The 24,546-nt window shown below is 35.3% G+C and overlaps 1 protein-coding gene across 2 annotated transcripts; it reads right to left on the reverse strand.

The window, feature by feature from the left end:
• Positions 1-126: 126 nt before the first annotated feature.
• On the reverse strand, positions 127-23,630 carry LOC110116184 (choline-phosphate cytidylyltransferase 2). Of its 2 annotated transcripts, none has more exons than XM_020849671.2 (8): positions 23,403-23,630; positions 13,054-13,167; positions 12,647-12,767; positions 12,425-12,496; positions 12,134-12,289; positions 11,896-11,976; positions 651-761; positions 127-521 (listed from the first exon to the last, which is right to left on the reverse strand). In XM_020849671.2, exons 1-8 carry the CDS (start codon positions 23,525-23,527, stop codon positions 438-440), a joined length of 864 nt encoding a protein of 287 aa, XP_020705330.1. In that variant the 5' UTR covers positions 23,528-23,630; the 3' UTR covers positions 127-437. The 2 variants fall into 2 exon arrangements, with proteins under 2 accessions (XP_020705330.1, XP_020705331.1); XM_020849672.2 differs by having other exon boundaries at positions 12,425-12,467; positions 12,672-12,767; positions 23,403-23,629.
• Between the last annotated feature and the right edge of the window lie 916 nt (positions 23,631-24,546).

Here is a 24,546-nt window from a genome sequence, read left to right on the forward strand (position 1 = left end):
GATTCAAATTTGACTCGTCTGAGGAAATTTCTGATTTCGATTTTTTTCTCAAGAACTTAGCCCATTAATACATTTGATCACAGCAAAAGTTCATACCTCAAAATGCGTGCAAATCATATACAATGCACAAAAAACTCAAGTTCGTTTCAATATTTTGTATAAGCAAAGAATGCTTCATCATATGTCAATTCCAAACAGAGACTCACACAAGCTTCCTTGCAGAGTACATACAACTTTACAACTCTCAGGCGAGTTCAATATTATAATTACATGAAGAAAATCTCTCAAAAGGGTCAGTTTTTCACTTTTTCTTACCCTTTCACCGCAAAAAAAAAAAAAAAAAAAAAAAAAAAAAAAAAAAAAACCGAGAGACTTCACATTAAAAAAAGATCATCAAAACTTACTAAAATTTACATGTAACCATGTTTAATATAAAGCTAATCCGAGTCATACAGCAACAGGCTGAAGTCTCTGGACTTTGCTATCAATCTCTCCTGGATTCGCTCTTTGATGGCAGTTCCCTGGTAAGAAAGGTAAATCAGCACAGGAATGAGGGGTAAAAAGGTAATTTTATAAATATATATATTTTAGATGTTATACATATAATTTCCTCAAATTTTTTTTAATATCTGAGGGTCGAGAAAACTCACCATAGAATGGCAGCCTTCCTCGAACTTCTCCAGAAATCCAGCAACCCAGCGATCTGCATTCTCCACCCATTCGACATGCAGTATGGCTGCAGTTTTTGCAACCGTGTACAGCTGCAAAACCATTTTCATGTGAGTTTGAGCAAAAAATAAGAAAATAGAATAATTAAAATCTGTCTTTTCCTTTGCGTATTTCACTATTTCTTAATAAAATATATGAGGGATATAGATCACAAACTAAGTCAATTAGGCTTCGTTTGGGACGGTTTTCTTACTGCTTCTTAAAATAGTTTTCTAATACAAAATTTAAATTTTTATAAAAAAATTACTTTAAGAAGCAGTAAGAAAGTCATCTCAAACGAAACCTTGGTTTTATTTTAAATGATATCCAAACTGCTTATTGTGATCTATAATATGAAAGATTTCTGATAATTATGATGTAGTTATTTATCAAGGATATAAGAAATAAAAGAATGATCAGCTAATGAATAAAAGCCCCTTTAAAATTTAAGGTTTACATACTTCATCAATCAAAATGTCTAGGAATGTATAAAACACTGAGGAGTCCAAAACAGATGCCATCTACAGAAAAAAAACCTAAACTTGAATCGGTGGAACATTATGATGCCTCTGTCTCTCAAAAGAACCCCAACAACTTTTTATAACATTTCTCGTCCGTTATTGAAAGCTTACACAATCAAATTGTCAAGTTGGCTACGAATCGAGTAAGCATCAAAAAATTCATTTTTTGTGCATGGTATAAACAAAAAGATGGCACCAAAGAATAGGAGAACATTTTGTCCTAAATTCACTTAAAAAGACAAGAAATAAAGAAAACCAAAAAACAATAGCTGCAAATAAATACTCTCTTAATCTGGCCGATCAAGTGGCCAGATTAAGATTAACATTACAAGTGTTGGTGAGATCCCACTCGCATTCTTCCTTCTACTTCCATACATCCACCAACAAATGCTCATTAGGTATATGTTGGCAACATGAAAGATTGTGATGAGAATGAGGAAGAGGATGTAATAATAATAAATGTAGACGAACTAGAAAACTAGTCGCTAACGTTGAGATTCCTAGTTATGATGAGGTGTTTATGTAGCAAACTTTGATGCATGGATTGACCATATAGCTAGGACAGTACCATTGCAATGGCAATATAATGGAAAAAAAAAAAAAACAAGACAAAAGGAGAAGTCCCAAGAACCATTAGAAGGGTAAAGATTGCTTCCTTAAAATAAAGAGAAGAGAAAAAGTTCACACAATGTTACTAAGCCTACAACAGCGGGGAAGAAAAAAAGCCACTAGAAAGCTCTATGGCCATTAATCATATGTAGCAACACCAAGGAAAAATGTTGGAAACTGCAATGGTAACTATGAGGAACAATATCAAGCTGAATCGAAGGTGTACATGTCTCAATCACTTCTGATTTGCTCACCCAATCCCACCCACATCACCCAAACCCAACGGCAAGCATAGCCACCCCCTCCCTTGTGTTTCCCCTCTTTGCTTGTGATGAAACTTGCCATTCGAGACATTCTAGATTAGGAAATTCCTTTAATTCAAATCCAATTTAATTTGAATTTGAATTGTTTCCTAATTCATGAATTCTATTTTGGAAAGTTTCCTAATTGAAACCTATTTGAATTTAAAATTCAAATTTGATTTAAAAGACCCTTTCCAAATATTCAAATCCAAATCAAACAACATTAATTGCTCTTCATAAACCCATCCCTCTCTCATTAATGCCGCCGGGTTAGGAAATATTTCCTAAATCTCATCCTTGCTTTAGGCAATACTTCCAAATCTCCCTAACTTCTCTCTTGGCCGAAATCCCCTCTTCCCCTCCACTTAATTTCTTCCCAAAAGAAGATTTCTCTTTTGGAAACAAATTAAATCCCCACCTCCCCTATTAAGCCGCCGGCCCCTCTCTCTTACCCGCCCCCTCTCTCTCTCCAATCCATCTCTCCATCATTAACTCTCTCCCGGAATTTAGGATTTGATAATTTCTATCCTAAATCCCTCTCCCCTCTTTACAGAATCTGAAACTTATTTCAGATTTTCGTGCTTGGCTCTTCCCTCCTTCAAGTGATAAGAGAACTTCTTTCTCTCCAACAATATTCAAGTGCATCATCAAGTTGTGAGGAGTTTTGCTACCGAGTATTTATGAATGGCGGATCTGGAGGCTAAATACAGCCTCACCTACGACGAAGACGGTTTCGTAGACATTCTCCAATCCACGTTCTTTGACATTAATACAAGGGTCGATCACACCGTCGAGGATTACATCGAGCGCATTCTGGATACTTTGGTGGAAGCAATCGAAGAGCAGTTTGAAGAAGCTGAGTGGAGGATCTCCACCGCTCCGTGACAAAAGTTTCTACTTTCACCTTTCAACATATTTCCTGAATCTAACCTTACCTTGTATTTGATTATAGTCACGATGGATGATTCTCCCTGCTCCTGCTAAGCTTAGTAAACGTAGGGTTTTGAGTGTATTCATGTGCTTACTAATTTCACTGTTAGACTAGGGATTTTATTTGAAACTACTATTTTGGCATAATGTTTTTTCTATTTCATTTTGAAAGTTTCGAATCTCTAGTTATGTGATTTAGCCTAAGTAGGCGTGACCCCTTATTCGTTTTATTTCGTTGTTTAAGCTGCTACTAGTTTTCTTCATTTTTATTCTAATCAAAAGTTGTGCAAATTCCTAACAAAACATTGCATCCTTGCATAGTCCTACATCACTTAATTTCTTTAAGCATCTTTTCTCAAAAAAAACCCTTAATCTAAAATCCCCAAACCTCAGCTTTTACTCCTAATCCCGAAATCCTTATCTTTCTTATGTTAATCTTATTCAAAGTCGTACTTTGGCTTTCGTTTTTTTTAAATGATTGGCCAATAGTGCCTTTCGGACTCGATCTACTATAGCTGATTATAGATTGTGTTAATTATTTCATTTACCCCATTATATATTAGCTGTTCGAATAGGGATTCTCGATCATTTAACAAAAGCCCTTCCATCAGGTTATTGATATTGTCATCAATGAATATTTTATTCACATAACTGTTTTGAAATATTGATCAAGTTCTGAGCCCTACCGAGTCTCCCTTTTCTTAATGCAAGGAATGAATTGTCTGCTAATTGTTTTGTTTTCCCATTATCTTTTAGCTGTTCGGTTATGGTCAATTTAAGAAGTGAATTTTTAGTTTATTAAAAAATATAAAAGTTTCTTTGGTATTATAATCTTCTGCTTACTGGAATGCTTATTTTGAGTGTTATTTAGAAGCTCATTCAAATAATATTTTATTTTATGAGCTCAACAAGATACTCGTTTATTAGATTGTTAAGGCTCGACAGATTTGCTTGTTTATAGGCTCGACAGATTTGCTCATTTGTGTTTGACAACGACCTTGTTACAAGAAAACTAAATTTGTACTAATTATCAAGTCAAATGCAAACGAACATGAACAATGAGCATTCTTGACAGCTCAAACTATGGAGTTAATTCACTAATTAGGTTCCTTCTATTATCGAATCAATTAATGATAAATAAGGCTATTTTTAATTAATTCATGCTATAATAATTGCCTATAAAAAAGCAACTGACCCAGTAATGAAAACACATTAAATTCCTCCCAAAATTTTCCTCTGTTCCTCTCCAGAAACCTAAACTTGAGGTACTTTTAATTTGATTGATTGATCTCAAAAGAATTTCTATACTTTTTCAGCTGAAAGCTAATTGTTCTAGCCTATTATAGTAGACTTATGCAATAACATTAAGAGAATGGCTACATATCAATTCAATACATATAGATATCATCATGCATATATGCACTTGATTCCAAGCCATCTAAAAGTCTCTACATTTTGAAATCACAATTATCTTATAATGCAATCAAAGCCATTAAATGTAATATTTTTATGCATTAAATTGATGATCAAATGACTATAAAATTCTTAAAATTATGCATTCTTAAAATCATGCATATCATATTAGTTTTAATGACTTTAAAGAGTATGATTTTGATTTTACATTTGAAGATGATTACATTAAATTGTAATAGGGAGGTGACTAATGATTATCATCCGGAAGAGAAGTGCAACTCTTATTTGAAAGTAATTTTAAGGAAGTTCGTGGATGATATGCGCTTTCTTTTGCGAAATTTAGGGTATGGCTCATTCCAACCAACAAATTTCTTCTGAAAACATAATCATCACAAGCTGTCACATTTCATAAAATTCAGAAATCAAATGGCATATAAGATAGAAAAGAAAAGCACATAAGCATTAAGGAAACTCTTTAGTTTTCCATATTAGAGGGGCTACATGCTTTCCTTCTTCATATAGATGGTTTCCGTTTGAATCTATTGACGGAATCCTTCCAAAACCAAATCATACTAGATGCCGCTTATGACAAAATAATAAAACAAAGTAATACAAAAAAATATATTAAGGTTTTCACAGCAGTATAAAATTTAGATGTGCAAAAACAGCAACAAGAACTATGAATTTAGGTTTCAGCTGAACGCATCTCAAATGAGCGAGCAAGCTTCTTTCAAAGTTTAAACCTATAACGTGCTAATCCATTAACAATAAGAGAGGAGAGAAGGCTGGTTCAGGATGCCCCTCCAACATTCAGTTATTCCTCATTGAAACGTTGGAACTTTTATTTGGTCCGGTGAACGTACGCTTCTCTACGTTCGGCCACCAATATTTTAGCGACACGTAGCATGAAGAAAAGTCGCCGACCCGACCTGCTGTTTTTTGGGTTCTAGCGCTTGACGAGCCGAACAACATCCCATCACCTTTTGGATATATTTCAAATACCTAGCAAATACCGAGTTGTACCTAGTTTTTTCTAGCAATACCGAGCAAATACCTAGCAATACCGAGCAAATCCCTAGCAATACCGAGCAAATCCTGAGCAAATATTGAGTTGTACCGAGTTGTACCTAGTTTTTTCTAGCAATACCGAGCAAATACCTAGCAATACCGAGCAAATCCTTAGCAATACCGAGCAAATCCTGAGCAAATACTGAGTTATACCGAGTTGTACCTAGTTTTTTCTAGCAATACCGAGCAAATCCCTAGCAATACCGAGCAAATCCTGAGCAAATACCAAGTTGTACCGAGTTGTAGAAAAACTCGGTACAACTCGGTATTTGTATAGTTTTGGTCTTCACAGAGCGGTATTTCTCATTTTTGCAAAGCAATACCGAGCAAATACCGAGAAAATCGCGAACATAGCATTCCCGGGTTCCGCTCCGGGTCAAGTTGTCGGGCCGCACGGTAAAGAGTAAGAGCACGTGGCGACATGTTATTGGCAGCTGAACGTACCTCTACGTCAGGTCAGAGGACGTAATAATTGTTCGAAACGTTGAGGCTAAGGCTAATGTTCCATTAGATTTTCTCATGACTTGTGGATTCGGGTAATGGTGATCGTGCAGGTTTGGTGCGACTTACGCAAGGTTTATCCATGTGCGACTTCAACGTATCCCCCTGCTTTTATTGATGTCATTTTCATGAGTTATCCCTGCAGAGTTTCTACATATGGTATTTCCAAAGTTTTAGAAGGACCAACCTAGGAATAAAAAACTGGTTTTATTGTGATTGGAGATAGGGGACAATATCATTTAAAAATAAGGGACATTGAAACATGTAAAAAAATAACTAACGCTAATTAAAAAATTTTACATCCCAAATTCATGTACTTTTTGGATGCAAGTCCCTCGAGTATAATGTAAGTATGATTGCCACCTTTAGGAGGAATTCATCTCCTTTACCAATATTAGGTATAGATTTAAGTAAATTCTTACCTTTATTATTATTAGCTTATATATTATGTGACTGGTTTGTGAGCAAAATTGATTTTCGTCAATTATATCATAATATGGAATTTCTAATTGTTGCATGTCGATTGAAGTGTATTTTTTATGATTTAAAATTTCTTGTAGAATTTCTAATTGGATGGTCATTGAATTAACATTTTAAGATAACATTGTATTGTTTCTAGTTTCATCTAAACGAAGTAAATATATTAATTTGACGGTTTCTAAATTATAAATTTATTTTTTTGCACCTAGATTTAATTCATTGCATTAGAAAATTCTAGACCCTAAAACATCCTACATCAAAAACATGAATGATCACATGTCAAATTTGTATTGGATTTTAGTGGAGATTTGAATTTTAGGGCTTACATATACCTTGAATAATTTTGTGCATCTTTGACACATTTTCTCCTACAAAGGCCTAACAAACTAATCCTAACGGAAAAAATTATCATTTCAAAATTAAAAGTCATATGAGAATCCTTTTTTGCACAATATATTTTTACAATAACTTCCGTAACAAAAAAAAAAGACCCCCTTAATCTTCTAGTCATACAACCATAATTGATTCTTCAATACTATGTAATTTTTTAAGAATATCTTTCATTACCCTCAAATAACTCAATTATATGGCCCATAAATTTGATTTTTCTCTAATTGCCACAAGTTTGAACATCCTTGCTCTTAAATAATAGTGCCAAATACTTCTTTAATTATCTGGCATTCATTTAGTCCTTAAGACTTTTTATATTTGCTACATAAATTACTTCAATATCACCTGTAACTCTTTGAATCTCAATAGTTCTAAATTTGTGCCTATGCAACATCTTCACTTCAAAGATAACTTAACACACCTTTTATTCCATGATTTAATTCATCAGCTTTCTAAAATATTTTTATTAAACTCTATTTCAAAATTTTTCAAACTAATATTTCCATCTATACTTATGTTGTATGTATATCTTCTTTATCATACCTTAGCTTTCTAAAATCTCTTTTTATCATTCTCAGGTACCTAAACTGCATTGCAAATCAATAATATAGATATTCTTTATTTATTACCCTTAATGCAAAAGTTCTAGCTTCCTTGCAATCATTTCACATGTCAATATAATGAGTTTAGCGATTTTAAAAGCTCAGCTTTCCTTAATGCCTTTTGCCACTGCTCATTATTCTGCCAACATTTCCTTGTGTATGTGTCAGCGGCACAATATCTACAATCTTTTTTAAGAGTTCCTAAAATTTCTATGATAAATGTATTAGCGCAATTAATCATTCTCCAACATTAAACTTGATTAAATTTAAGGTTCTATCTTTTCTTTTTAAACATGCAAAACATAGTAGAAATAACTGGTGCTCGTGAAGTCTGGTTTAATGGGGTTATACCGCTACTACAAATGTTTCTTTTCAAAAACTATAATAGAACATTTTTTGTGTGCAGAAAACTTAAATAAGAAATTTATAAACCATCAGTGCACCCATTGCACAAATTCACAATTATGTAAAAAATCGTTCACACCACACTGCACAACACATATTATAGAAAATAAAAAGGAAAATGGTTGAAGCACCAGTTATGCGTCTACTCGACTTTTCAAAAGTTTTTGAAGTAACCTGCGACGCATCTGGCATAGGAATAGGAGTATTATCCCAAGAAGGACACCCGGTTGCCTACTTCAGTGAGAAATTAAATGACATCAGGCAACGATACTCCACCTACGATAAGGAATTCTACGCCATAATTCAATCCCTCAGGTATTGGAGACATTACCTGCTTCCCCAAGAATTTGTTATCTTCTCTGACCACGAAGCTTTACGATATATCAATTCACAGAAGAAACTGAATGCCCGGCACGGAAGATGGGTTGAATTCCTACAAGAATACACTTACACCATTAGGCACAAAGCAGGTTCTGAAAACAAGGCTGCCGATGCACTGAGTCGTAGAATGATGGTTACGCGTGAGATGAGAACAGGAGTGATTGGTTTCGAGCAAATTAAAGAAAACTATTCTGACTGCCCCGATTTTGGAGAAACCTACTCTAAACTAACAATTGGAGACGAGCGTATCATAGGAGATTTTATACTGGAAGATGGGTACCTGTTTAAGGCTCAAAAACTTTGCATTCCCACAACTTCACTTCGAGAATTTCTTGTGTGGGAATTGCATGCTGGAGGTTTAGCGGGTCACTTTGGCCAAGCCAAGACCATTGCAGCGGTTGAGAATCGTTGTTACTGGCCAAGTCTTAAGAAGGACGTTAGCAGATTAGTAAGGAGGTGTCACACCTGTCAGCTGGCCAAACAACGGAAACAAAACATCGGCCTTTACACACCCCTCCCCGTGCCTAACCAACCTTGGCAAGACATCAGCATGGACTTTGTTTTAGGGCTACCCAAGACCGTTAGGAAACATGACTCAGTCTATGTAGTTGTCGATAGGTTTTCTAAGATGGCTCATTTTCTCCCTTGCTCCAAGACTTTCGACGCCTCTAGAGTAGCCAAACTGTACTTTGATGAAATTGTGAGACTTCACGGGCTGCCTAAAACCATAGTTTCGGACCGAGATGTGAAATTTACCAGTTATTTTTGGAAGACCTTATGGCATAAGATGAATCCACTTATCCATGTGGGTGACGTCTCGTGACTGTCCGATCTGCGCCATTCAAATCAAGCGGCTTAGATCGCGTTGGACCAAAGAATCAAACGTGGGATCGGATTCGCGGTTTGATCAAGCCGCGGAATGACAGGATCAGAGCTATCAATCCGTAGATCAACGGCCAGGATCTTGCCCAATTCAAATAGACTAAATCGAAACCCTAGAATATTGTTTTGGCGATTTCTCTCAATCTACTCAACCAAATGCGATGAAATTTTAAACCTAGGCTCTACACATGAAGAGCATTCATGGGGAAGTGTTTGTTTGGCTTAAAAGCAGCTTTTCAAAAAGCTATTTTACCCTATGTGTTGTGACCTATTCTAAGGGTTTTTGAGAGATCTAACCGTCGGATTTTCGCGTTCTTGGGCTTGTTAGACTTGTGGAAGCTGCAGGAGTATTTCTCTAGTTGACTTCGAGCTCTGAATCTTCCTCGATCAAACGAAAATCAGCCTGGAACGTGAAAACACCTCGGGTTCGCTGGGATCTCGCCGGCGACGGGCTTGGCCGGCGGGATTTTTGGTCGGGAAAGGTAGGGGATGGCCGTGGGAACTCTCACACCAAATCTCAAGGCTTGAGGAGGTCTGGAGCGAGAGTAATTACAAAAAGATCCAAAATAGGGCTTAATTTTTAGTATTTAAGGAGTCTCAACCTATCCTCAACGGTTGGGATCAAATCAGAAGCTTAATGGGAGGGAAACCAGGCTATTTAGATCGTGGTTTGAATTTCAAAACGTTTTGGAGGCTTTAATTACATTAATGGGCTCTTAATTCTCCCTAAATAGATGTTTATGACCTATTTAAAGCCATGGTTGACCAAGTCCACGTTTGACTTGGTCAAACCAGTCAAGGGAGAGGAGTTATTTGGCCATGCAAGGTTTTAAATTGATTTGGATTTGAATTGGGCTCTTAATGGGCCTAATGGGTCAATTTTGACCCATTAAGACTTGGGTTGACTTGGTCAACTCAGTCCACCATGCCCATGTTTGGGCAAAATCTAGGTCAACAGACTTGAGTGGAGATTTGAATTTTAGGGCTTACATATACCTTGAATAATTTTGTGCATCTTTGACACATTTTCTCCTACAAAGGCCTAACAAACTAATCCTCACGGAAAAAGATTATCATTTCAAAATTAAAAGTCATATGAGAATCCTTTCTTGCACAATATATTTTTACAATAACTTCCCTAATAAAAAAAGACCCCCATAATCTTCTAGTCATACAACCCTAATTGATTCTTCAATACTATGTAATTTTTTAAGAATATCTTTCATTACCCTCAAATAACTCAATTATATGGCCCATAAATTTGATTTTTCTCTAATTGCCACAAGTTTGAACATCCTTGCTCTTAAATAATGGTGCCAAATATTTCTTTAATTATCTGGCATTCATTTAGTCTTTAAGACTTTCTATATTTGCTACATCAATTACTTCAATATCACCTGTAACTCTTTGAATCTCAATAGTTCTAAAATTGTGCCTATGCAACATCTTCACTTCAAAGATAACTTAACACACCTTTTATTCCATGATTTAATTCATCAGCTTTCTAAAATATTTTTATTAAACTCTATTTCAAAATTTTTCAAACTAATATTTCCATCTATACTTATGTTGTATGTATATCTTCTTTATCATACCTTAGCTTTCTAAGATCTCTTTTTATCATTCTCCGTTACCTAAACTACATTGCAAATCAATAATATAGATATTCTTTATTTATTACCCTTAATGCAAAACTTCTAGCTTCCTTGCAAACATTTCACATGTCAATATAATGAGTTTAGCGATTTTAAAAGCTCAGCTTTCCTTAATGTCTTTTGCCACTGCTCATTCTGCCACCATTTCCTTGTGTATGTGTCAGTGGCACAATATCTACAATCTTTTTTAAGAGTTCCTAAAATTTCTATGATAAATGTATTAGCGCAATTAATCATTCTCCAACATTAAACTCGATTAAATTTAAGGTTCTATCTTTTCTTTTTAAACATGCTAACATAGTAGAAATAACTGGTGCTCGTGAAGTCTAGTTTAATGGGATATACGGCGATTACAAATGTTTCTTTTCAAAAACTATGATAGAACAGAATTTGTGTGCACCCATTGCACAAATTCACAATTATGTGAAAAATCGTTCACGCCACACTGCACAACACATATTATAGAAAGAAGCAACACGCAAATTATTCCTTGCACATCTGATGTTTGATTCTCACATCTGTAAGAAGGCAGAGAGTGTTTGATTTCTATAATGAAGAATGACAGGTACTAACTAGATGTCCAGAAACTCATACGCCCTAAGTTTTTCTGTCTGAAGCAATCTGATCCTGGAGGTACTCTCTAGTGGGGCACTTAAATTATTTTGTTACTAGTGCATGCAAGTAACTGGTTAATGAATTTTTTGGCAAGTCAAATTACCCTACAAGGTTGGGATACCTATCTTGGGAAGAAACAAATTCCCACAAATATCAAATATGGTCTTTCTTTACAACAAAAAACTTTTAATGCCAATAGACTTAGGTCTAATTAGAAAAATCAGAATAAAACCGACTCCCAAACTTCAATTTGGAAGAGTTGAAACCAGAAAAAAATGAACCTAATTGAACTAAGGGTGCAACCTTCTTCTATAACATAACCAGATAATTCAGACCTCTAGAAACATTAATTTTGAATAGTGTTCTAAAATAATATATATTTAACAATGTATAGCAATTTATTGGAATTCCATATTCCGGAAGCAATACATACCTTCTCTCCTACTTTTTCCTGATGCTGCTTCACTTTTTCACGCAATTTTTTTAAACCCATGTTCACTCTCAATCTCTTTTCCTGCAAACCCATAACCAAATGGTAGAAGTTCATGCCTCAGCAAGTTACCAGAAAACATAAGAAACTCAAATGATACAGAGAAAAGTGATACTGGACAAATTTTCACTAAAAATCAAATATCACAGGCACCAAAAGAAACACTATTAGAGAGACATGCCTTCACATAGCTGACACCGAGTTCCTTCCTACTATAACCACGAGCCAAGTTCCGCATCACATACTGGTTGTAATCTTTAAGAATCCTCATTATAATATCAGATGTAGATATCCCATCTGTGCGCTTTGTCTCCTTAAATTTTCCAATAGACTTGACCTGAATCCAGGGTTAAATGGTTAAATTTAAAAATTAGAATAAGTGGTATCAACAAGCTCTGCTGGCAAAAATATGCTTGTAATAGAAATGAGCAACATGTTATCCAAGCAGCAAAAGTCACAAAGTTGAACGCACAAATTCATAAACATCCTTTCCAGCTCCACTGGCATCAGCATATCTACAGTAAAATATGGCACGTGATAAGAACTGAAAGAATAAATTGAATAAAGAAATATTAAATGTATGAAAATAATTGTTTAGTGAGGAGAAACAATTATAAACTAATGTATCCTCTTCATAAATAAAAGAGTTCCAGAAAATGAAATCAATATTGGGCATTGAATTCAAATTAAATACTCTTGCTGTAAATTGAAAAACTAACGGTAGAGAATCATGAGCAACATAATCGATCTCGTGCTTGTCAAGGAACTCCCTAGTGATCACCCAAGGAGCATCCGGAATCACCTCATCGACCCACCTAGGTTGAGAAAAATTGCATCATCTTCAGTACTGTGGACACGCAAACATAAAATGGAACAAATATAGCAATTCATTTTAGGAATGAAAAAGGTTTTAAGTCAAGTTTATACGGTTAAGATGCTTTCAGGTGATTTTAACCCTCGCATTTTTAGCAGTGCTACATCCAGGGACATTAGATTGGAAATGTCAGAAATAAAATTACATGAGCAAAGAAGAATAGTTCTATATTCCTCAGAAGGAAATGTAATAAGTTTTCAAGGTCATTCCCTAAACTTTAGAAGTACCTGCAGTGGCGTAGGGACTCATAACGTTCAGATTGAGTCATAACAGTCTTGCCCTTATACCGATAAGTAAGTTCATCATTGCAGCATCCCACAAGAAGGTAACTCTTTGGAAACCTGTAACACGAGAATAATCAATTATATCTCAAATGCGCCTCCACTTACTACTAAAAGCATCATAAAATTAACAAAAGATGAGAACAACTCATAACAACGAGAAAAAATTAAGAACCAATTATATCGGTTTGATAACCACAGGTTTTGATGGTTTCCACATATTTTCTTAAGTACATATTATCACGTGTATAAAATATCTACTCATTTCATTATATTTTCTTAACTACATATTTTATACAATAGACCTTTTGAATCAAGGGGGTATTTTATTAGTATTATTTTATTTTTATTATTATTATATAATTGTTCTTGTAGGATCCAAACCTTTATAAATGTAAGGTCAGAGAGCCATTTTAAGATTCTCTACCCCAAATGCACAGTTATCTTCTATATATCATGTTGATAATAAATAATAGGGCCTCTCCTCCTAGTCCATCAAGTTCCGCTAAGCTCCATGTCTCTCTCTCTACACCGAAAATGACCTACTAAAAACTAGCCACCTATGGTAAAAATTGGATGCAACATCCTGAAAAAATGTGGTCAGTCTGGACAAATGCAAAGAACCATAAACCAGACATTGCAAGCAGCATAACAAAAAAAAAAAAAAATGCAAAAGCAATCAAGAACTCATATTCAAGAGAGCTCCCATAATTTAGGCAACTCTCTCTCTCCCTCTCCCTCTCTCTTAAAGTTGAACTCAAGGAACTCAACCTAGACTCAATTCATTAGAGCCAGAGCTTCTAAATAGAATGCAACTCACCAAAAAGCTACGACCAAGAGGAGAGCAACTCACCAACCTGATCAAGTATGTGATGTGGACATCAGATCTTGAAAGGTCTTTCAGAGACGTGGTCAACGATCAATGACCATGATCACGTCGATCTACTTTTGAGTCTTCATATGTATTTATTTTATTTATTTGCTTTATGTATTTGTTTAGTAGTTTTTCCTATTTTTCCTTACTTAAGGGCTTTGTCGTATGTATCCTCTAGGGGCAATGTCGTCTTTTATTTCCATTTCATTGTAGGAGGCTATATATAAGCCCCATATGTTTCTTTTGAGATCAATGAATGAATGTTAATGAAATTTTATTTACTCTTATGTTTGTGTGGGAGCTTGAGTGCTTTGGAGAGAAATCCCTAGGAGAGGGAATGCAAATCACCCACCAACCTTGGAAGAGCCCGAATTCGTGGATTTCTTTTTTTTCTCTATCATTTCTTTCCTTCCTCACCTTCTCCCTTGCCGTTGGCTTAGGGTTTCCCAAACCCAAGATTGTCGGCCTCCACTTCAAGCCCAAGCCCCACCGCCGGCCAACACTCCTTCCCCTTCCCACCTAGCCACCAACCATCCAAGGAGGATCATCCCTTGATTGGTTGATTCATGCAATTCCCCTCCCCACCTCCACCTCCCCTTACCCCAAACCCTAACATAACCACCGGCCATAGCAAGCCAAGCCCTAGCCGCCACCTCCAAACCCTAATTCCCTTCCCCCCACATCTCACACTTCATCAATACTTTCCTTTTGCATAACTCCCACTTTGGAGAGCCTTAATCTCAAATTTTCAATCAATTTTGAAATATTTCCTAAAATAGAAATCTATTTTAGAAAAGTCCCTTAAATTAAGCCCAAATCAAATTCAAATTGAATTGGCTTTAATTTCTCTTTCCCGATTAAAGGGTCTTGGTTTGGTAAGCCATAACTCCTCCCCAAGCCCCCCAAAGCCTTGATGCCGCCGGCCCCCCTTGCCCCCACCTCCTTAATGCTTTCCAAGATAAAAACCTCTCACTTGGGAAGAATTAAATGCTTTCCTAGTTTAGATCATATTCACTTTGGAAAGAATTCAAATTTCAAATTCCAATTAAATTGAATTTGAAATCCTTTCCTAAAGAGATTGATTTATTTTTGGAAACTCTCAAATCTGAAATTGATTAGAGATTTCTCTCTAATTCTCTTTCTCCAATTAGCAACCTAAGTTTGGAAGGAATCATGAATTTCCCGATTAACTCCCCATGCATGCCCGGCCCACCCTATCTCTCCTATCTAATTAAAATCCTTCCTTAAATCCTCAAATCTAGCTCTCCCTAACCTATCCCAAATTCAGCTGGCCCCTCCCAACCCGTCACTCACATTTCCTTCTCGTTTTGGAACGTCTGGCTTGCTGTTCCCACATGTCAGCAGGATCAACATGCTGTCCTGAACTATTGGAGGTATGGAACTGCTATCCAAAAGTTCCAAGCATCATCTAGCAGCCGTCCAAGTTTTTTATAAACATTAGAAGTTGCTGTCCAGCATTCCTCAATAACCAAAACTGCTGTGAAGGCTCTCATAGAGACTGTCCAGATTTTCTGGACAGGGTTGGAAGGCTGTCCCGCTACTCGGAGATCACCATGTGCTGCCCGGAAGATTCAGGTTGCTGACCAAAGACGCCAGCCAAGATTAGTTTGTTGTCCACCATCCCGAGATCATCAAATTGCTGTCCTATGGAAACTAGGAGTTGTGAACAGTTGTCCACTACCTTTCAAGCACCCAAACGTCCACACTGGAGCGTCGTATTGCTTCTACTTTGGGTAAACTCTTCCCAACTCTGCTATCTTCACAGTAACTTTTCTATTGTGGTTTTAGTTTGATTTACAATGATCATGATAATTTTCTCCGTTAAAGCCTAGTGAATTAGAGATTTAAGTAAGGGATCCTTGCATATTGACTAATCTTATTGTTAGTATAAGGATTTTTATTGAAAACCTTCCATGTATGCAACGTTATATTATTTGACTATTTTAGGATCTTAACTTCTACGCATGTGATTTGGCCTAAGCTTATTTTATCACCTTATAGTTTTGACTTATCGTTTAACATCAACAAAAGTTTTATTTATTATTGTTCTCTCAATTTAAAATGTGCAAATTTCTTATTCCAATCATTTTTGCATTTGTCCCGCATCAGTATGGTTCTCAGATTCCCTTGGGCACTGTCTCTCTCTATCTCTCTAGCCCCTAGATAGCCACATAAAACCTCACAGAGCCTATGAATATGGCTCAAGCATCACCTACGGGCCAATTTAAAAGCACATCCAAAAAAGTGCGGTGAATATGGACAATAAAAAAACCCAACAACTAGGCATCATAAGTAGCAAATCATCAAAATCGTTCTACAAATACAATTAGGAACTCACATTCAAGGGAGCTCCCTTAATTAAGGGACCTCTCCCCCTTGGACCTAGACACAAAGAACTTGGCCGATGCTCAATTAGTTAGAGCCAAAGTGTCTAAAGAGAACACAACTCACCAAAAAACTACTGCCATAAGAAGAGAAACTCGCAAACCTATATATATAATAAATAAACACGTATAGAAAACAACAAGGAATAAGAAAAAGAAAACAGCCAAAGACTTAGGTAAGAAAAAAAAAAACTCGCAAAAAACTTTCAAACTTTAAGACAACCAACTTTAACTTAGAATTGATATCAACAAAATCAAGCTTTTATCCCACTATGCGGGGTCATAGCCAAAGTTGATGTTAAGAAAATTTATTCCAAAATAAATATTTAGGAGAACAAGTAAAAGCTCAGCTAACCTATGTTCGGGATCAAAGTGATCTCGGCATAGGGTCATATTTAAAAGCTAAGAGGCTATTTATTTCAAAAATGCTCAAAGCCCCCATGTAGACGAACAATATGTACTTAACGTAGCCACCTTTACACTTGACCCCGAGATTTCATCAATGGAGCATCTAACAAACTCGAAAATTTATATAACCTCCAAATTTAACCACTTAATTTTTTGACAAGTGTATATATAGTGAAATTTTATTTTCTCAAATTTGAAATTTCTAAACTAAATCATTCTGAACTTGCATAATTTGCTATGAATTTAATAGGGATATGATGAACTCACCAACCTATGATGCACAGACACGGACACAGCAACACGGACATAACACGACACGAACATGTCAATTATTGAAAATAGAAGACACGGACACGGTTGGACACGGTATTATAATTTTTCTATTTTAAAAATAGTGAATAAAAATTGAATAAGTTTAATATTTAAAATAATTTAAAAATAATAAGTCATTTAACTAGAATTTGCTCTTAAAATGATTAATATTAGGATGTCGAGAGTCGAACGTCGATGCCGTATATCAAGCATCGAAAGGTGAGATAATAATGTTGTCGAGAGTCGGACATCGATGTTATGTAGCAAGTATCGGGAGTGGATGTCAAGAGGACATTTGTCGTCAATGTTGAGAGGGCATTGGTCATCGATGTTAGGACAATGTCAGACAAAAAATGAGTTGTCAAGTTGTGGGCATAGAAATTGCTAGTGTCGAACATCAATATTAAGATCATCTCAGACTTTGATGTTGAGATAATTTTGAAATGTCGATATTATAACGACGTCAGACATTAATGTTGAGATGACATCGACCATTGTAGTGAAACAAAAGTCACGACCAGCCAAAGAGAAATAAAAAATAAAAAATGATAATATTTGATGAATGGGGTATTGAGTGCGTGCGATTGATTTAGTGTTGTGAATATAAAGTAAGAAATTTAATTTTTATATTTAAATAAATATAAATTTTAAATACAAGAAATTATATTTAAAAAATTATAAAATATATAAGAGAAGTGTGTTGGACACGTGTGCCCAATTTGTATTTAATATTTTTAATCAGACACATTTTCAACTTGTTTGACACGTGCCAGAGACGTGTTGGATGCTTGTCGTGTCGGATGTGTGTCGGACAATGCACGCCTCTTCGAAAAAGGTCGGTGCATCATAGTCACCAACATAATTCAAGAAATAATGAGTCCAATGAATATCTCGCTCAACATTTTCGCCTCATTATTTTGGGAGCTCTATTCGGCAAAGCAATCAACATCTATGATATGAAAGGTCCTCACCTCCGTCAAAATGACTGTTCAACTAGGCAACATATTCATTTGGAAACCCTACATAACTATTTGCACTCAAGGAACTAGATCTCTTTGGTCTTTTCAAGCAACTTGTCGAACTCCAGAATGGTGTGAAATGAAAAACCTAGCCCTAGAATCTAACTCCAATATTTGCGGCTAAGTTTGCATTAAATAGCACATGAGTCCATTATAGTCGAATAATCTAGATAGTTACCTGCAATGACTAAAATACGGTGAAAGGTGAGGCCCATCCAAGACGATGACACACAATTTTGATACACGAGAAAAGCTAGCCCTAGAATCTGCCTCCCCCTTTGTGGCAGAATTTGCATTGAGTTGCACATAAGTCCAATCTAATCAATGAATATGGATGGTTACCACCATGAAAGCTAAGATACAGTCGAAAGTGAGGCCCACAGGGCGACGAATTAATCTAATAACACCTCATAAGAAATGAACGACTTAATCATTAATTATTCGAGAATTCATTCTATCGAACAAGTTCTTTTCACCAAGGGACATTGAAGAATTCATCACACTTTACTAAGGTAAAAGTCATTCGACAAAAAAAAATATAATATTCAAAACTAATTAACTTAACAAAAGAAAAATGGATCTTTTCATTTTAATTTCCAAAAAAAGTCAATACATTCAAGACATCCAATATAACTCAAATGCAAAAGTCGTCCTAAGAATCACAGTAGTGAGAGTACCCACTATCTGAATCCCCAACAGTGGGATGTTTAAATCTTCATCATCAGGTCTCTCCTCGCATTTCAAATATTTGTAGGCTTGATCGTAAAATAAGCTCAAGTTACATCATGCATAGTTGATCTTGCATCGATCAACCAGAATATTAAGCAGAAAATAATACTTTCTCTTGAAATTTACTCATAATGTCTTGTGCAAGACAAGACCTAGGAACTCAACAAATTCAGGCACTTGGAAGTTCAAGTTTATCCGCCTTCAACTTTTTTAGCAATTTCTCTAGCTCAACAATTCAAAATTGAGTCAAATACAAAAGACTGGTCAAAAATATCTCTTGCCTAGCTTCGACTCAGCATAGAAAGATTCCATGGTGCCTACTTTATTCAATAACTCAACAATTCTATGGTCAACGAAGGATTGGACAACCGCCATCTTTTACTCATTTCTTATTTGGTACAAGTTCCCTTGTTATCCAAAGCCCAATGCCACAAGGGGCCTGATTCTCTTTTGCAAGTCACTCCAAACTGCTCCCTAGCTCGCCATTTGTCTAGAAAACCACTTTGTGCGAATTGGCAAAGAAGAATGTGCTCTGCAACAAAGAGACAAATCTCTGCATAATCAACATGTGGAGGTTTTCCAAAGACATCTTTTCTAAATGGCCATGAAGACGATGGAGATCATCAACTCCCAAATGTAACTTATTCTTCGACAATAGTGGGTCAACATCAGCATCTATAAGTACTTACCCTATCGCATCCTAACTGATTGCCGATTTGCCTTCATTTTTATAAATCATCTCAAAGAATGGGGAATCATGGAAGAAACTAACCCTGTTTTACCCTTACCAACTTTAGTAAATCTCCTCAATTCCACGAAAGTGGGATAACACTAGTTGAGGGTACCAAAGTAGCCTTCATTGCAACCAGAGTTGCTAATGAAGTCGGCGCTACACCATGGCTACGACTGTTGGCAAGAATGCGGCTTGATGAACTCAATTACCTCCTTGTCATCACTTTTGATAAATCTCCACTTCCTTTAGATCAACGAAACATCAAGACTCTCCTCCGACACACCTTCCAAAACTCGTTTAATTCACAGTATGTCCAACCTAATGTAGGCCACTCTGGATTGTCTTCTGATATCTTACAAATTATAAAAATGAAAAAGAAGCTTCAGGAAACAGCTCAGCAAAATAACATAAGTACACATAATATTATCATTTCCATTCACTAGGCAATTTGCTTGTAAGCAATAGATTAACAGCAAGCGCCGCCAAAATGGTTGCAAAAGAAGTATATTGTACACAGTCCAGCTCCCCTCCAAAAAGTTTAGGTACAACTCAATATCCTCTTCAAACAATTGCGAAGACCTCAACTTAAAAGACGAGCTAGGGCAAAACTGAAAGGCCATCCACTAACCAACTTCATGAAAAAGAATTTCTTTTTTCAATCCCTGACCTTATTTTACTAACACTTCATCTTTATATACTTCAAGAACTTACTCATCTCAATATCTCTTTACAATGAACATAAATTTGAAAAGGTCCAAACTCTACCTTACCCATTGTTCTTGTATGTAGACAATGAAAGTAATTATACTCTCCCATGAGTTAGTCACCAACCGTGCAAGAACCCAACTGTAATAACACATAGTCGCCTCTACGTTCAAGAAGAATGCTATATGTACTCCACATCAAAACTAGTTCATTTAGAAGCATAATTTGTCTTCCTTTATTGCGTTTGGATATTCGCTAAGCTTCAAAGCTCAAACTATAAAATCCTTGTTGACCTCGCATTCTAGGACCACTGACTGCAAGTTGTATTTGAAAACCAATGAGCTTTAACCCTAGACTGCAGCCAAGTTGTTTGCATAGTTAAGGAAACCTCGAGATATTTTATAAACAAAGGGGAGAAGAACTCTCAAGCATTGAAGGACTCAAAAGGTTTAAACAAAAGAACCACTGACTATTTATAAAGGAAATCGCAGAAACTCAAAGCGCATTGCAATCATTTTATAGCCATCTCCCCATCATGTTGATAATAAAATCGTAGGCAAATAAATTATAGCCAAATGATTATAAAATTTTGAAATGACAATAACGTCACATCACAGACGCAATAAGTAGTAGATTAAATAATAGCGCAATTACAAGTATCAAGCGTGGCAAAAACTAGTTGCTAGTACCTTATCAAACTTGGCACCCAAATAGGTAGTCATCCCTCCTAACATGGCTTACACAAAGGGCCGAAAAAGCGCTTCTTTAGCAAATAAGCCCCTACAAGTAAGGTGTTGTTCAACACCCCTAAAGAACAAATCCACCTGCAAAGAATTCATGTTACTCAAACATCCAGATCTTGTCTCTAATATTACTCAACTCGATCTTTGATGTAATTGGTGACTTCAATAGAGACGACTTCTAAATGACTAGCTAGTCTCATAAATTTCTCCAGCAAATTTTTAAAGTGAATCTTCTCAGACCCACCAATGAATTGAATCTAGGCAAAATTTTTGGTCTTCTCTTATTTCTCAGTAAGGAATTCATACAACATTTTCATATTGACCTGAAAGCCATGACCCGATATCAACGTGTTTTCTAGGCTCGAAGGATTTGAAGTCAATAACTCAACAAACTTTTTCAATTCAATTTTCTTTTCCAAGCCTACTTTCACCAATATAACCCTAGAATGAGCCAATGAGCAACTATTTTATTGTCGTAACAAGAATATCCCTAAGGGCCTCTTTTGAGGCTGCCATCCAAGTCAAACTTGACAAAGAGAAGCTACCACTAGACTTATGCAATGGGAGGGACTTTTCAAGATTAGTGGCAGCAAAAACTTGAACTTCAATTCTCTTCCTTCTCTCATCAACTTCATGCTTTACCTTCTTTAGGGTAAGTGAGGAAGTCTCCAAGGCGTCTCTTCAGCTCTCTCTATCGTTGTTCATTTGCACTCGCATTTAAGTGATATCCCTCACTGGGAATTAGGGAAGGCGATCCATGGCTCCAGAAAGAAAAAGGAATATGAGGCTAACGCTAAGAATTACAAAGAAATCAAGCAAAGAATAGAGATGCATTTCTAGATTTTCTTTTCAGAAAAAGTTAGATAAAAAAGTTAAATCAAAACGATTATGGTTGGCTTTATAAAACTACATATTTTTTACTCATTCTTCAAAGATACAAAAGAATCAGGGAATTAAATGTACACCCAAATATCTCAAGATTGGTTCAAGCTAAAGCAAGCAATTCAAGTTTTTGACAAACTTATCTGGTTCACAATAAATCAATAAGAATATGCATACACTCAACAAGCTGCTTCTGCAATTAAGAAGATATTTTATTATCTTGTATAGATTACCCTACAACACCCAAAACCTTATAAATGTAGAATCAAAAGGCCATTTGAGAATTTCTCCTCGAGATGCATAGTTATCTTATATATATTATGCTAGTAATAAATTTGATGTCCTCTCTTCTCTAGGATCTCGGGTTCCCCTAAGCCCCATCCCTCTCTATCTATCTCCCCTTCCCTGGATGGTCTGATAAAACCTCACGTGGCCCTGTAAATATGGCTCTAGCATCCCATTCAGGAAAATTTGAACACAACACATTGACTGCTACTCCAAATGGCCATGTTACATTTGCATTTGTACAAGATTGAATTTACACCTAAGAAATGTTAGTTGATATTCCACAATAATCTTGGATCAGGCAAGCGCTCATACAATTCTTACAAGTTTTTTGGCAATTCATCAAATATTAAGATGGTGCATCATGGCCTTAAGCTAGTAAAAGCATTTACCTGGCTCATTCTTTATCGCATTGAAAAAAAAGGGGTTCCATTTAGATCAATGACATTTAAGAAAAGTATGATTATCCTTGAAGTAGGATAATTACATGATCAAAATAAAATTAGAAATAATGAAGTATGACTACCAGGAGCCTCTAGGTGTAAACATATCAGTATATTCACGGTTTTGCATTCAATTGTGGTTCATGTATCTTCATTTATTTAGCTAATCAAAATTCAAATAAGACCACAAAATTATGAAGATTGATAAATTATTAAAGAAGCATTAGAATATTTTGTTTATGAATCTCATTAATTTTCCTACAATAAACTCAATAGAAAATAATAATCATTTAACATGCTTGACAAAACCGTGTTTCTATTTTTTATGCTTTATGTGGGACATATTAACAATGGCATGAGTGGGCTAGAAGTTTACATCAAACAAATTGTTAACCACCTTGCTTTCCTTCTACTTGCCTATTCTCTAAGGTTCGGAAATTTAGCGTTCAAAAGTTAAAAAAAATAACATGCATGATTTCATGAATGAATCAAACAATTAGCATTAAAAATTAAAAAATACATATATTCCTCTATTTATTTAGAATAAAATTCCACATCTTTAAAAATAAATGCCTTCAAAGGCCAAAAAAAAAAACACGGATCCCACAGAAACACGACAAAACAAAATCAATGAAGTCCAAACCAATCAACAAATTATCGGAAATGAATACAAAAACCAGCCATAAACAAAGACCACACGGCAAGAAATCCTAGGATTCAAAGAGAGAAAGAGAATGAAACGGGCACAAGGGCTCACAATTTTTTGGCCTGCTCTAGGGATCGTGCATGGCCGAAATGGAAGAGATCGTATATACCATCGGCATAAACCCGCACGGGTCTATCGCTCTCAACCTTCTCCTCCTCGGACTTCGGAAGCTCCATTCGCCGATCTGAACAAGTCTTCTCCTTCGAGAAGCCTTCTCTTTGCTAGGCTTTGAAGACACCCCAAGGGTTTCAATTTTTTTGCAGTCGAAGCAGTGAAGTCGGTCAATATTTTATATAGGGGTTCGTTTTTTTCTTTTAAATTTGTTTCCTTTTATTTTGTCTTATTACAGCTCACATAATGGCTCCAAAATATGATTAAAAGAGAACAAAAATAAATAAATGCACATTTAAGATATCTTTAAAAATTTCTAAAATAATTTTTAAATCATTATATGAAATAGATTTTTTTTTCGGAAATTATTATAATATTATTATTTTAATGGCTAATCGGCTCTAATAAACGTCAGTTTGGTATTGTTTTTCTGCTCCTTTTATTTCCATATATAATATTCATATTCTTATTTAGCTCTATTATATTGTTACATTTTTTTATTATTTTTTTAAAAAATTATTGTCTAAAATAAATTTTTAATCGGAATAATTAAGTAATTTTTCACACAATAATTTTACAATCAACTTTATAAATAAAATCATCTCCAAAAAATTTTAAAGGTAACTTTGAAAGGTATTTATAAAGTTGTAAAACCTCTTAAGTAAAAAAGCTGAACTTTTAAACATTGAGGTGCCTTTTAGTATAATGGTTGAAATTTCATTTAAGAAACTCTGCAATTAAGCCAGTTCATTCTAGAATAATTATGAGATGGGTGAGTTGCTGGGATGTTACACCAACTAGACAAAATCGTAAAGATCTTAGATCAAAACGGACAATATCTCGATAGTTAAAAATTTGGGATATTACATAATTTATTATAGGAAAAGTTACATTTTTAAAAGCTTATGTAAAAAATAACTTCTTGCATATAAATTTTTTGAAATTAATAAGAAAATAATCGTTTAATAAAATTGTGATTGCAGTCTAAAAAGTAAAATAATGACCCTTAAATATTATTAAATAAATTTAAAGAAAAAATAGCAAATAAAAGTGTAATAACGATTCATAAAGTAAAGTTAGCAAA

Source organism: Dendrobium catenatum, unplaced genomic scaffold (genome assembly GCF_001605985.2).
Source record: "Dendrobium catenatum unplaced genomic scaffold, ASM160598v2 original_scaffold_235663, whole genome shotgun sequence".
Classification (NCBI taxonomy): Eukaryota; Viridiplantae; Streptophyta; class Magnoliopsida; order Asparagales; family Orchidaceae; genus Dendrobium; species Dendrobium catenatum.

Bases quoted from the DNA above. Each gene is read 5' to 3' on its own strand.
- LOC110116184 (XM_020849671.2), bottom strand. From the start codon at position 23,527: ATGGAGCTTCCGAAGTCCGAGGAGGAGAAGGTTGAGAGCGATAGACCC. The intron at 11,977-12,133 runs GCATGTCTCTCT...ATGGGTTTGCAG, and splicing joins TCGGTGTCAGCTATGTGAAG to GAAAAGAGATTGAGAGTGAA. The intron at 762-11,895 runs GTATGTATTGCT...ATGGTTTTGCAG, and splicing joins AGGAAAAAGTAGGAGAGAAG to CTGTACACGGTTGCAAAAAC.